Source organism: Myxocyprinus asiaticus, chromosome 42 (assembly GCF_019703515.2).
Source record: "Myxocyprinus asiaticus isolate MX2 ecotype Aquarium Trade chromosome 42, UBuf_Myxa_2, whole genome shotgun sequence".
In the NCBI taxonomy this organism is placed as follows: Eukaryota; Metazoa; Chordata; class Actinopteri; order Cypriniformes; family Catostomidae; genus Myxocyprinus; species Myxocyprinus asiaticus.
Genome location: NC_059385.1, coordinates 9210038 through 9223686, shown reverse-complemented (window position 1 = coordinate 9223686; position 13649 = coordinate 9210038). Strand labels below are relative to the sequence as shown.

Here is a 13649-nt window from a genome sequence, read left to right as displayed (position 1 = left end):
TATGCAGATGCACACAGTTCAAACACTTGTGGGGTTCAGCTTGAGATTATATAGGCTGCTAACTAGACCAGGAAAAACCTATTTTAGATGTGAACAGGGTGACAATGCTGTGGAATTTGCACTTGACATGATTTACTTGTTGACAAAGTCATTTAAGATGTTTCCTTAGGTGAGAAAACCCATATAGAAATCAGTCTCATCATAATTAGGACAAAGGTGATTGCAGGTGAAGTGGTGAGACGCTTAACATTTAACTAAATTTAACCATTGTGTACATTCTTCCTTTACTAAAAATCAGCACCAAGTACATCCTAAACTAATAGATAACACTGATGTGGACATCAAATTGTAAAACAATGGCAATTACAAATGGTCAAACTGTCCCACACTTTACCTGTATTCACCCTACTGCAATTCAATAACAAAAATGTCTGTGATTTTTCTACAATTTACTTTCATTTTCTTTGGGCACTGGCACATTTGTATCAAGAGTAAATTACTGCATTGCTCATATGTTAGAATAATGACAAATTGCACTCAATGTAAAAATCCACACCCAGTATAATAGTAACTCCTTTACATACTTTAATACAATACAAAACACTCACACCAACACACTGAAATTAATATGCTACTATACAAGTAAAAAACACTGTAAACTTTGTAAATAATTGTGCGTCCCAGAAACAGAAAATGCTACAATTCATTTCATTACTTCATATGTGTTTTTTCTTGAGTAAGTTCACAGACAACAGAAATGGTCTCCATTCACCAGACAATAAACAGTTCCTCTGGGTTTATGAGAGGCCAGTTAGTCGCTCGCTCATGTCCCAAAGTTTTTTGGCCACTGCATCATCCTTTGCTTTGGCACTGACTTCCTCCATGGCACAGCAAGAGAAATAACGTCCACTCAAATGCTCGATTCCTTCTTGAACGGCACAATGAAGAGTCGTTTGGGCTCCGGTCTTTGAGTCCAGGAACAGCAGTCGCGCCACCGGCTCGATAAACACCATCTGCCAAAGACTGACATGGCGGGACAGTTCAGTCTTTACGACACCTGCAAAGAGACAAAAGGCAATGCAATATTAAATGTTTGTCTTGATTTAACCAGATGACTGATTGGTGATGTAACGTCCTGTTTCAAACATACATGTATATACCTATAGACCTTAAAAAAACTGAATTTTTGTTAAAAGAAAATAGGAAATGGCATTGAACATTTCAGAAGATAAGAGATTAGATTAGCCAGATCAATGACTGAACAAATACATACACAACCATGTGTGGCATGAGAATATGATGATGTTCTCAAAAATTTGTTCATTACTATCAGACATACATTTTGGAATTCACAAATCTACTTGTTCATATAGACCCCACCCCAAACTATCTGTCTAAAGCAAGAAAGAGAAAGACAATTTTGAATAATAATTGGTATATGCATTATAAAATGTCAAAGGTGGAGGGGCGTTAGAAAAATCATCACAGCTGCTTATATGTACTTGGAATATGATTGGCAGGTCTAGAAGAACAAGCTCCAACCAAACTTAAGCTTGGAACTTCAGTAGTTAAAATCAACATGAAACAACATTCACAAGCCATTTTACTTCCATTATTGACATTCCTGAGTGAAACAGGATATTCAATGAGAGAGAAAGAGAAACACATGTAGGACAGGACTTGACCTTATCCATGAGACACTGAAGGAATCATATGTGAGGTGGTTGAAAGCAGTAGAGGGCTTTATGGCATTAGCCAAAAGAAAGTTGTTTCAGAGGTACATGAACATGCACAGATGAACTGTTTGCAATAAGACCAGGAACATGTCTTCAGAAAGTACATAGGGTCAGTTTTGATATCACGTCGACTTTAAGTATGATTTACCTGGATGCACACTGTAGCAGGTCACATTTGTGCCCTTTAATCTTTTGGCCAATTCGTGAGTGAACAGGGTGTTGCAGAGTTTGCTGTTGCAATAGGCCTGAAAGAACTGCCAGCTGTATCTTCCTGATCCCAGGTCTTTAGTGGCGACTAGAGACTCAAAATCAATCTTGCCCCAGCGATGGGCCATGGAGGACAGAGTGATGACCCGAGCCGCTGGACTCTCCTTTAGACGGTCCAGCAGAAGACAGGTGAGCAGAAAATGGCCAAGATGGTTAATGCCAAACTCGATGCCAAAACCATCCTCAGTTCGACCATCTGCCACAAGACCTAAACATGAAGCCATCATTTAATTACTCTGATTAAGTGATTTCAGGGCCATAACTACCATAGCATGACCCACCCCCCAACAGTGTGAAACTAACTTTTTTATTAATTATTTTTATTAATTCTGGGTTCAATACAATTTGACAGCATTTGTGGCATAATCTTGATCACCACAAAAAATTATTTCAACTCCTTATCTTTAAAAAAAAGCAAAAATCGAGATTACAGTGAGGCACTTACAATGGAAGTGAATGCAGCCAAAATGTGAAGCTTAAATTTTATAAAAGCACATATTAACTCCTGTGAAAACTCGTGTATTATTTGAGCTGCAAGTTGTTTAAATCATTGTTTTTATGGTTGATTTAGGGTTTACAACATTACGTCATCATGGCAACGAAGTTGTAAAATTCAATCTATCTTTACAGGGAAAAGTTTAGTAAGTTATTTTATCACACTATAATTATATTGTTATGTCTTGTGGCTATACTTTTTAAACGGTGATTATTTTAATGTTTACGGATTGGCCCCCTTCACTTCCATTGTAAGTGCCTCACTATAACCTAGATTTCTGTTTGTTTGTTTGTTTGTTTTTTAAGAAAAGGAGTCGAAAATCATTTTTGTGGTAACCAACATTATGCCACAAATGCTGTCGATTGAGCTAAACTTGTACTGAGCCAGGAATATTCCTTTAAGGGGCTATATTTCACTCTTATTTTCTTATACAGATATCTGACAGCTACAGGTCACTGCAGTGTCTGCAGAGGCATCAAACCCAAACTAGACAGAATATTATGATATATATCCAACTATATTTTTGCCCTGATCTCTGGCCCTATAGCCCCTAATACTGAGATTGAGCCCCCAATCAAGATGGAGTTTTCAATGAACAAATCTTAAAATTTAATCCCCAATCCAATCTCAAACAACTGATTTGTAACAGTTTTGAGGGTTGGTTACATGAGGTTGGGCTTACCTGCATTATTGATCAGGAGATCCAGTCTGGATTCAGACTTGAGGAAGTTCTCCGCAAAAGCTCGAACAGATTTGAGGCTTCCAAGATCAAGCTCCATAAACAGGACATCATTGCTGCCTGTGGCCTGAACAGAGAGGAGTATTGTGCCAGTAAACACTGAACTTTTTTAATCAACAAACCACACAGGGGTACAATGTGAAGGTCCTCACCATCTTGATGTCGTTTATAGCTGCCTCAGCTTTCTGTTTGTTTCTGCAGGCCAGAATCACTCTCACTCCACGACCAGCCACATCCATAGCTGTGGCCTTACCGATACCTGTATTTCCACCTGAAACATCAAACCAAATGTCTCTCATAACCAGAGAACAAAGCATTCGAGTTGTACATGAACAGACAAACATGTGGTCTAATAATAAGTAAATTTCAGAACATATAGCTATTATAAAGAAAGCCAGAGTGAAGGGGACAAACGCGACTTGAATTGAATCGCCAGTAGTGTAGATGAAAGATTCATATGATTCGGTTCAAGATTCGTTTGACGTGTTCGCTGCGGTGTACTCATTAATATACAGGTGCATCTCAGTAAATTAGAATGTCGTGGAAAAGTTCATTTATTTCAGTAATTCAACTCAAATTGTGAAACTGGTGTATTAAATAAATTCAATGCACATAGACTGAAGTAGTTTAAGTCTTTGGTTCTTTTAATTGTGATGATTTTGGCTCACATTTAACAAAAACCCACCAATTCACTATCTCAACAAATTAGAATATGGTGATATACCAATCAGCTAATCAACTCAAAACACCTGCAAAGGTTTCCTGAGCCTTCAAAATGGTCTCTCAGTTTGGTTCACTAGGCTACACAATCATGGGGAAGACTGCTGATCTGACAGTTGTCCAGAAGACAATCACTGACACCCTTCACAAGGAGGGTAAGCCACAAACATTCATTGCCAAAGAAGCTGGCTGTTCACAGAGTGCTGTATCCAAGCATGTTAACAGAAAGTTGAGTGGAAGGAAAAAGTGTGGAAGAAAAAGATGAACAACCAACCGAGAGAACCGCAGCCTTATGAGGATTGTCAAGCAAAATCGATTCAAGAATTTGGGTGAACTTCACAAGGAATGGACTGAGGCTGGGGTCAAGGCATCAGGAGCCACCACACACAGACGTGTCAAGGAATTTGGCTACAGTTGTCATATTCCTCTTGTTAAGCCACTCCTGAGCCACAGACAACGTCAGAGGAGTCTTACCTGGGCTAAGGAGAAGAACTGGACTGTTGCCCAGTGGTCCAAAGTCCTCTTTTCAGATGAGAGCAAGTTTTGTATTTCATTTGGAAACCAAGGTCCTAGAGTCTGGAGGAAGGGTGGAGAAGCTCATAGCCCAAGTTGCTTTAAGTCCAATGTTAAGTTTCCACAGTCTGTGATGATTTGGGGTGCAATGTCATCTGCTGGTGTTGGTCCATTGTGTTTTTTGAAAACCAAAGTCACTGCACCCGTTTACCAAGACATTTTGGAGCACTTCATGCTTCCTTCTGCTGACCAGCTTTTTAAAGATGCTGATTTCATTTTCCAGCAGGATTTGGCACCTGCCCACACTGCCAAAAGCACCAAAAGTTGGTTAAATGACCATGGTGTTGGTGTGCTTGACTGGCCAGCAAACTCACCAGACCTGAACGGTATTGTCAAGAGGAAAATGAGAAACAAGAGACCAAAAAATGCAGATGAGCTGAAGGCCACTGTCAAAGAAACCTGGGCTTCCATACCACCTCAGCAGTGCCACAAACTGATCACCTCCATGCCACGCCGAATTGAGGCAGTAATTAAAGCAAAAGGAGCCCCTACCAAGTATTGAGTACATATACAGTAAATGAACATACTTTCCAGAAGGCCAACAATTCACTAAAAATATTTTTTATTGGTCTTATGATGTATTCTAATTTTTTGAGATCGTGAATTGGTGGGTTTTTGTTAAATGTGAGCCAAAATCAAAATCACAATTAAAAGAACCAAAGACTTAAACTACTTCAGTCTGTGTGCATTGAATTTATTTAATACACGAGTTTCACAATTTGAGTTGAATTACTGAAATAAATGAACTTTTCCACGACATTCTAATTTATTGAGATGCACCTGTATTTAGTCTCCCAAGATGATCTTAAGCTTAACATTATTTTATTACATGTACAGCTGGACTGTGGTTTATTATGAGCATGTATGTTAACTTTAAGTGTGCAGTGCTTCTTTATTTATAATATGCGTTCTCGTTTGTGGCATTTATCGCATCTCTCGTGCGTAGATCTTGATAACCTAACACAGGTGCGTTGAGTTTTAAACAGTTACACACACACACACACACACACACAAGTCCTGTAAGCTCACCTGTAATAATTGCCGTTTTCCCGGTCATATCAGCCATTCCTTTACATTTGCACTTCTTAAACAAGGTGTTCACTAAGACGACATAAAGAGCTCCGATGAGAGCAACTGCGATGATGAGACTGATCATGACTGTGAAATACGGCGCGGATTCTTCGGGTGGTTATTATGTACTCCGCCAGTGCCTGATAAACCGGTCCACTGTTTCTCCATCACCTCACACGCTCTCACCGGACCGGTTTGCCTGTGTTCAAAAGTTGTTTTTATCTTTGTATCTTGATCTAAACGCGAGATTAAGGCACTTTCAACGAATAGGGTACAAAACCGCGAAAGAAACTAAAGAAATGTCATTTTATGTAATTTTCAACATAACATAACATTTATAAGTGTTGATCGTAAAACTGAATGGGGTCAAACTATATGAGCTGTTTTATTTTTATTTTATGTGAGGGTTGTAATTTTTGCAGCCCTGCTACCACAATTTAGGTCTAAATAGAAAATGTTGTCTAAATAAATAAGCAATCAATAAGCATCGAAATTAAATGAATAAAATTATATATAAATACACACACACACACATATATATATATATATATATATATATATATATATCATTTTTATTATTATTATTATTTTTGTGTTTAAATGCTGAATTAAGTCATTATTCAGCTAGTTTAGAACCAAATGCTATTTTGTAGATCTTGATAAACTTATATTTCCCATTATTTTTTCTTGCAATAATTTTGGCAAAGGGTCGAATGACAGAACTTTACATATAATAATTTGTGTTAAAAAAAAACACAAAGTACAGATGGAGAAAATGGTATTATATTATTTACTGCTGTAGAAAACATAATATCTATTGTAGAAAGGGTCCAAATTATGATTTCTTCACTTTTTTGTTTTGTTTTGTAATTAGGATAAATCAAGCGGTAGGCCCTAAAATGGTTGTGGGACACGGCTACATACTGTATTATGTTTTTTTGGTAAAATGAGTTAACTTAAGCTTACTGCAATGAATGGCAACCACCAGTGGCTGGAGGAATTTATGGTATTTAATGGCAATACCATAGAACTAAATAATCATAAATTTCATGTAAAATGGGAATTTAAATGCTACGATAAGGTACTCCAAAGAATATCAAGTATATGTCCAAAATACCATGAGTTTAACCAAAGTCCCTTTCAAGGCAAGTCAGTCTTCTTGGTGACCATCTCAGGAATGCTCCTGGGCAGCTATTTTCTATGGATATAAGTGCTATAAAATACAGCTCCTATATCTACTTGAATTCCTAAAACGGTTGGTCAGGATTACGATCAAATAATATATTTCAAATTTGCAGTAAAATCTGACAACACTGGTATCAGAAATTGTGCTTCTTTATCTCAGATCACACTAAAAATTAAATTGTTCAGGCTGGTCCAGCTAATGCATGTGTGTGTTGTCGAGATGACTGACAGGTGATCTAAAAGGCTCTTTTAGCTGTAAGGCAGGACTTTCTTTTTTACATTCACCATATTGGGTGTTCCAATTTCTCCTGTTCATTTTAATACAAGTGCTCCATCTCGGTTTAAATAGTCTCTGGTTAACCATGGTAACGTGTCCAAAGAAACATGTTAGTACCATAATATGTTTTTGTTTCATTTTTGCTTGTGCAGTTACAGTAGTACGGAGCGCATCAGTTGACAGCATCACACAGGCTTCTTAAAACGTGCACACACACAGGCTTATCAAACAATCAACTCTGCGATCAAAATTACTCTCAGTGGTTTTACTGAAAATGATCACAGGAAAATAGGCTGTTTAAATGTATACAATGCATAGAAATCGATACATGTTGAAAGTAACTGTCGCATAATGAGCTCATGCTAAACCACAGAGCCTCTCGCTGACTTCCCAAAGCTTTTTGGCTGCGGCATCATCTCTGGCTTTAGCAGGAACCTTCTGCACCGCACAGCTGGAGAAGTAGCATCTGCTCAGTGGCTCAAAACCTTATTGAAGTGCATAGTGAAGAGAAATCTGAGCTCCAACATCCACATCCTTAAAGACCAGCAGCAAAAGTGGTGTCATGAACAGCCGCCTCCATATGCTGCTGTGACGACTGATCTCTGTTTTGATATCCCGTGTAAAGAAACCAGCATCAGGAGAACTTGTAAGAAACCTACTTTTTGTGACTAAACACTGCTGTTTAAAGACTAAAAAGCACAGACTGACCTGGATGGAGACTGTAGCAGGTGACATGTGTGCCTTTGAGTCTCTTGGCCAGCCCGTGAGTGAAGAGGATATTGCAGAGTTTGCTGTCGGCATACAACTTCAGCAAATCCATTGTGGAATTTCCTAAACCCAAATCTTTATGAGTGTTGATGTAGTTGAAGTAAATTTTCCCCCACAAATGGGCCATTGAAGAGACAGTAACAACTCTGCTGGGAATGCACTCTTTTAACCGTTCCAACAGCAGAACGGTTTGCAGGAAGTGACCAAGATGACTGGCACCAAAGATCCTTCCAAAACCATTTTGAGTCTTGCCTCCTAGTACAAGTCCTACAAACAGAGAAACAAACAATGCAAAGCTTTTTAAACAGTGACTTTTAAAACATTTTAAAGTGATTATCCATTTTAGTAACTTAATATTTACGTTATAATTTAAAAAGAAAATATATTATAGGTACCTGCATTGTTGTCAAGAATATCTAATCTGGACTCACTCTTGAGAAAGTTCTCAGCAAAAGACCTCACAGACTGCAGATTGGCCAGATCCAAGTGCATATACAACACATCTTTATTTCCTGTTTCCCCTGTGTCCACAAAAGTTATATAAGGTTTTATAGAAAACAAAGTGCTGCAAAATCAGTGATACAGCATGCAGCCATAACTGATGTCAATGAAATGTTAGTTCTGTAAGCTCCAAAAAAAATTATTAAAAAATAATTTAGCTGTTCAGTGAGGTCAATTTGTAGATGAACCTGGAAGACCATGGGTTCCCTCTGGAATTCACTACAGGTTTTTATAATGTTTTTGATTATTTATGAGGAAAATAAGGTATGTGGTAAACATTACTTGAAGATACTTGGATGTTTTGTTCTACAACATAAATAACACAAAGTCATACCTCAAACTTGAATTTTGAAGCAGCCATTAAAAAAAAAAATATACATATATTGCTAATAAGTTGCTAATAAGGACTACAACTACCACAAGCATGTGAGTGTACATGCCTGATGAAATGGAAAACTGTTGTAGTCCTAATCTAACAACTTGTTATGCTAGGTTCCATTCAACTTGAAAAGCCTGAATTTCCAACTTCCTACAAGTTGGACTTCCAACTTGGAAACTCGTGCAGGTTAAAAATTTACATTTTAAGGTGTGACTGTGTAATTTGTTGTAGAACAAAACATCCAAGTATCTTCAAGTAATCTTGACTAAATAATTTAGAGATGAAGTTAAAAATAAGGAGTCAGAACAAAAATGAGCTACTTATGATGTGTTCCATTTAACTTGGAAAGTTGGATTTTCCAACTTCCTAGTAGGAAATGTGCAATGGAACGCCACTTGAAGTCGGAATTCCAACTGGGAAACTCGAGTGGAAATTTTCAACTCCAATTTCTCTGAGATGCAAGTGCGTGACATAACACAAAGATGTCGGCACACAGGGAGATATACAAAGTAAGTGATAAACATTCACTTTTATTAAGTAATATTGATAAATGAGTCAAAGTTCCTACATTACATGATATTAAAGCTTGTTTAACAAATGTTTGCAGAGACAGGTGTAAACAACACAGTAAATTAAACTCTCTTTTGATAACCGTACACCTGTAGCACAAATGCTAGTGTCGCAGCATTGTTTATCAATTGGGTTGCTAGGAGACGTCTCTGGTAACAGTCAAACACCTGAGCTGTGTCCCAAATGACACACTATACACTATGCACTTATAAAATATACTATACACTCAGCCATGTAGTGTATGAATTTTCAAGTGTAGTATCGTCCCAAATGGAACACTTAACGGTTTTTTACTACATGGAAGCATTCACCGTTTAACAGCTGACAGAAGTGACGTTTCAAGTGCTCATGATGTGTTTCCACTAGTTTTAGCGCATTAACCAACCTCAGTTTAACACTTGCATCTCAAACAACGTACATATTCACAAAGCTTGGGGTGATGGTAAAGCATTCAACTCACATTTATAAGGTGCTGTATCTACTTAAGTTTCACTAGCTGCTACATTCTCCATTATTTACAACTGTTTTGTCAGACCAGCAGTGCAGCCAGGTAACTGCACCCCTTCCGCTATCTGCGGCAAGCCACGTGCGTTGAGTGCATGAAGTGTCCAACATTCCACACTTTTTGAATGTTCAAAAAGTGCATCATCAGGGTACTAAAGTACACTCCTTTTTTGCTGCATTTTCAGTGTAAACGTACAACTCGCACTACTTACACTACAAAATGGCGTAGAATAGTGCAGAAGTATGCAGTTTGGAATGCACCACTGCTAAGCTAGCGGAAACATTGCAGTTTTGTTCCTTACATGTCAAATTCTGACCATCCCAAGTACTCTTCGATGCAGACTGTAGCTCAGTGACGTAGTGGATCTAATCCCATGCGTATTAGATTTTAGTGACGTAGTAGATGTTTTAATGCGCATGCCTATTCACATTTGAATGTGTTGTTTTAATACTGTAGCGTACTTAACGGTCATTAATATAGTATATATTCATATAACACACACACATATTTATATATTAGGGCTGCACAATTAATTAAAATAAAATCGCGATATATTGTGCGATTATTAAACCGCAAAGGGCTATGACAATTTAATTAAATTAATAAATAAATAAAGCTGTTCGCTTCAAAGTATATGCATGCTGTTCTGTCCTGTCCGTATTGTGTATAAGCATTATTACAGTGTATTCAGAGCGGTTTCTGTGCTCACAAGAACAACTCCATCTCGTGCTCATAGTAACAGATGTACTCCATTTGGTTCCGTCTTCCATGTGCTGAGCGAGTCATTTTAAAGCGCTCCAGATTCACTTTAATTTCACTTTTGCATCCTTCCAAGTATGTCTGACCACTACATGTTAATATACAAATACAAATAATTCACCCCATGGCATTTATGTAGCCTACAGTGGAGGAGATGTTAAAATGAGGAGCTCAAAACAGGGGCATAGCAGTCATTTTAAAAGTGTCAGTAGGTGGCTCGCACAGACCTAACACTTACAGTGCAGTATTAATATATTACAGTATATATTAATATATAAGTATGATATAAGTATTATATTAATATATACATATTATTTTTAATATTTGTAGTATTTTAAAGATTCAATTATTGCAAAATAATTGCAAAAATTGGCAAAATTAGCTGCAAAAATAAAGAGCATCTAGTGGAGCACTTCTGTTTCACACATGACAATAAAAGACTGAGCACAAGCTGGTCCTGAATAAATAATTTAATCAATTACAATAATGACAATTGTGCATGTGCACAATTTTTTTTTTGCTCTGTGCTTGTGCATTGTGGGATTTAAATGTATCCAAGTGGCTCGAGTGTTTTGACTGTTCACCAAAATTCATTCAGATCCATTTAATGATTCAGTGACCATTTCTGGTGATGCCAAAAGGTGGTAACAAATGAGTGTCTTGTGTGAAATTAGTTAGTCACTGAATCAACTATCAAAAGAAAATTTTAATCCTTTAAAATTTGTATGTCTACAGACTTCTAATGTTTTAAGCATTATAAGAACAAAGAAAATCTATCATTTCCCTACAGTTTGTGAGCTGCTGAGCATGACTTTTATCAAAAGACAACAATAATAGTCTTATATTATTATAAGTTTCAATAACGTCCGTACGTTTTCATGTATAAAAAAGCGTGTCTACATATCTATTGACTTCAGTAAAATGCCTAAGTGTTCTAAGAACACAGCAGATCTATCTTTTTTTCCTACAGTTTGTCGACTGCATACTAACATAGAGGTAAAAAACAGGAGCTGATATTCAAAATAGCTTTACAATGGGGCCTGGGTAGCTCAGTGGTAAAAATACGCTGACTACCACACCTAGAGTTCGCTAGTTCTCTAGTTGGAATCACAGGGTGTGCTGAGTGACTCCAGCCAGGTCTCCTAAGCAACCAAATTGGCCCGGATGCTAGGGAGGGTAGAGTCACATGGGGTAACCTCCTCGTGGTCGCTATAACGTGGTTCGTTCTTGGTGGGGCGTGTGGTGAGTTGAGCGTGGTTGCCGTGGTGGATGGCGTGAAGCCTCCACACGCTCTATGTCTCCGTGGCAATGCGCTCAACAAGCCACGTGATAAGATGCGCGGGTTGGCGGTCTCAGATGCGGGATTCGTACTCCACCACCCGGACTGAGGCGAATCACTACGTGACCACGAGGACTTAAAAGTGCATTGGGAATTGGGCATTCCAAATTGGGAGAAAAAAAAAAAAAAATTGCTTTACATATTTAATACAGATCTAGTAATCTGCTTTAATTGGCAAAAAATAAAAAATAAAAATAAAATAAAAAAAATAAAATCAAATCAAACTATTACCTCACAAACACAATGTAAAAAGCATAACTTAATGAAGACTCTGGTGCTGATATAAACTCCACTTACAATGTGTGCTTAAAAGAAGGATTGTCCTTTGTTTTTTTCTGCTGTGCATTTCACGTAATGCTCCCAATCAAGAATGATATGCCGAAAAATAAGTCTCATTTGTGTGTTCCTCATCTCTAGATTATAAATTTAGATCAATTTCAATGCCGATAAAAAACATGGATAAATGAGCATTGTTGAAAGCATCTTTGTAGAAACGAACGGAGCCGCATTGATTAGACTGTCTGACTGAAGGCCTATTACATAAGGGTTGTTTCAGCTCATGAAACTCACCTGTGATTGGCTGGATGGTTGCTCAATCAGCCCAAAGTAACAAAACCCAAAAAATACTGTATACAAATCCACCATTTGGACTCGGTATGGGTTTAGCTTGGAAAAGTGCGGTGGACAAAAATCACCCTTTTAAAGAGTGCGGGGGACGTGTCTCCCACGTCCCCCTTGGCTGCTACGCCCCTGAGTGTGTAGTATGAGTATATTGCTTAATTCAGATATTTGTTTTCCTTGTTTTTCCTCTTCACCCACAGAAAAGTAATTTACGAATTCCATGGTTATGACCATTTTAAAAAGCTAAGCTAAACAAATGTCTCAGAGTAATACTTTAATGCTAAGTAAATATACTCACTGTAATGCATAAAAACCAAACCATCCACTATGTAGAGGATTAGATCCACTTCGTCATCGCGCTACAGTCTGCAGCGAGGACCCTCTCGAGCATCTGGCAATGGAGTGCTTTTATGGTCGGAGATCGGAGATGTCAAGTAGGAATATTCCACAACCGACTTGAATGGAACGCAGTATTAGCATGATACAGAGAGCATAAATTGGGCGGAGCTTAGTGGCCCAGAAGTTGGTCAGGTGCAATGGGTCTAAATAATAATGTCGGTTTAATAATGTAATATTTAATAAGTGTAAACAGGACCTGCAACACAGCTGGGCTATTTGCACTCCTATAGTCTGGTGGAAACACAGAAATTGAAGACAAACTGCACCCCTACAGCAGAGGTGGTCTTAGTCTCAAGACCATATAAACGTGGTCTTAATCTGGTCTTGACTATATCTTTGCCCTACAGTATGTTAGTGTTTAATTAGGGGTGCAAATAATATCTGCAGCTATTTGCACTTATTTGCACTTAGTGCAAAGAAAATGCTTTTTGTTACTATTTACTGCTATCTACGCTTACTACTTTTACATTTTAATCAGCGTTGTCACGTGAAACCTGTAACATTTCTCGGCGCTCTGCAGGCCGGACTAATCATGATCATTTTTGGTTGGATAGTGAGTTTTTATTTTATTTTATTTTTTTTTGTCAGATACAAATCTGTTAAATTACTAGATTTGATGATTATTCTTTCAGTGCATAAATTGAACTCTAACCAGTCAGTCTTCCCGTGAAGTTTGGCTGTGCTTTGACATTTTATGAAAGTGCCATTTTTCTCTAGACTGAAACAGAAAGATACAGTATGCTG

The 13649-nt window shown here is 37.8% G+C and overlaps 1 protein-coding gene across 1 annotated transcript; it reads right to left on the bottom strand.

Moving 5' to 3' along the window:
- Positions 1-56: 56 nt before the first annotated feature.
- LOC127432996 (retinol dehydrogenase 12-like) lies at positions 57-12956 on the bottom strand. Its single transcript, XM_051684573.1, has 7 exons — positions 12805-12956; positions 8228-8353; positions 7773-8099; positions 3391-3509; positions 3182-3305; positions 1885-2211; positions 57-1057 (listed from the first exon to the last, which is right to left on the bottom strand). Exons 1-7 carry the CDS (start codon positions 12812-12814, stop codon positions 798-800), a joined length of 1293 nt encoding a protein of 430 aa, XP_051540533.1. The 5' UTR covers positions 12815-12956; the 3' UTR covers positions 57-797.
- Between the last annotated feature and the right edge of the window lie 693 nt (positions 12957-13649).

Bases quoted from the DNA above. Each gene is read 5' to 3' on its own strand.
- LOC127432996 (XM_051684573.1), bottom strand. The intron at 8,100-8,227 runs GTACCTATAATA...CTCTGTTTGTAG, and splicing joins TATTCTTGACAACAATGCAG to GACTTGTACTAGGAGGCAAG. The intron at 3,306-3,390 runs GTGAGGACCTTC...CTCTCTGTTCAG, and splicing joins CTATAAACGACATCAAGATG to GCCACAGGCAGCAATGATGT.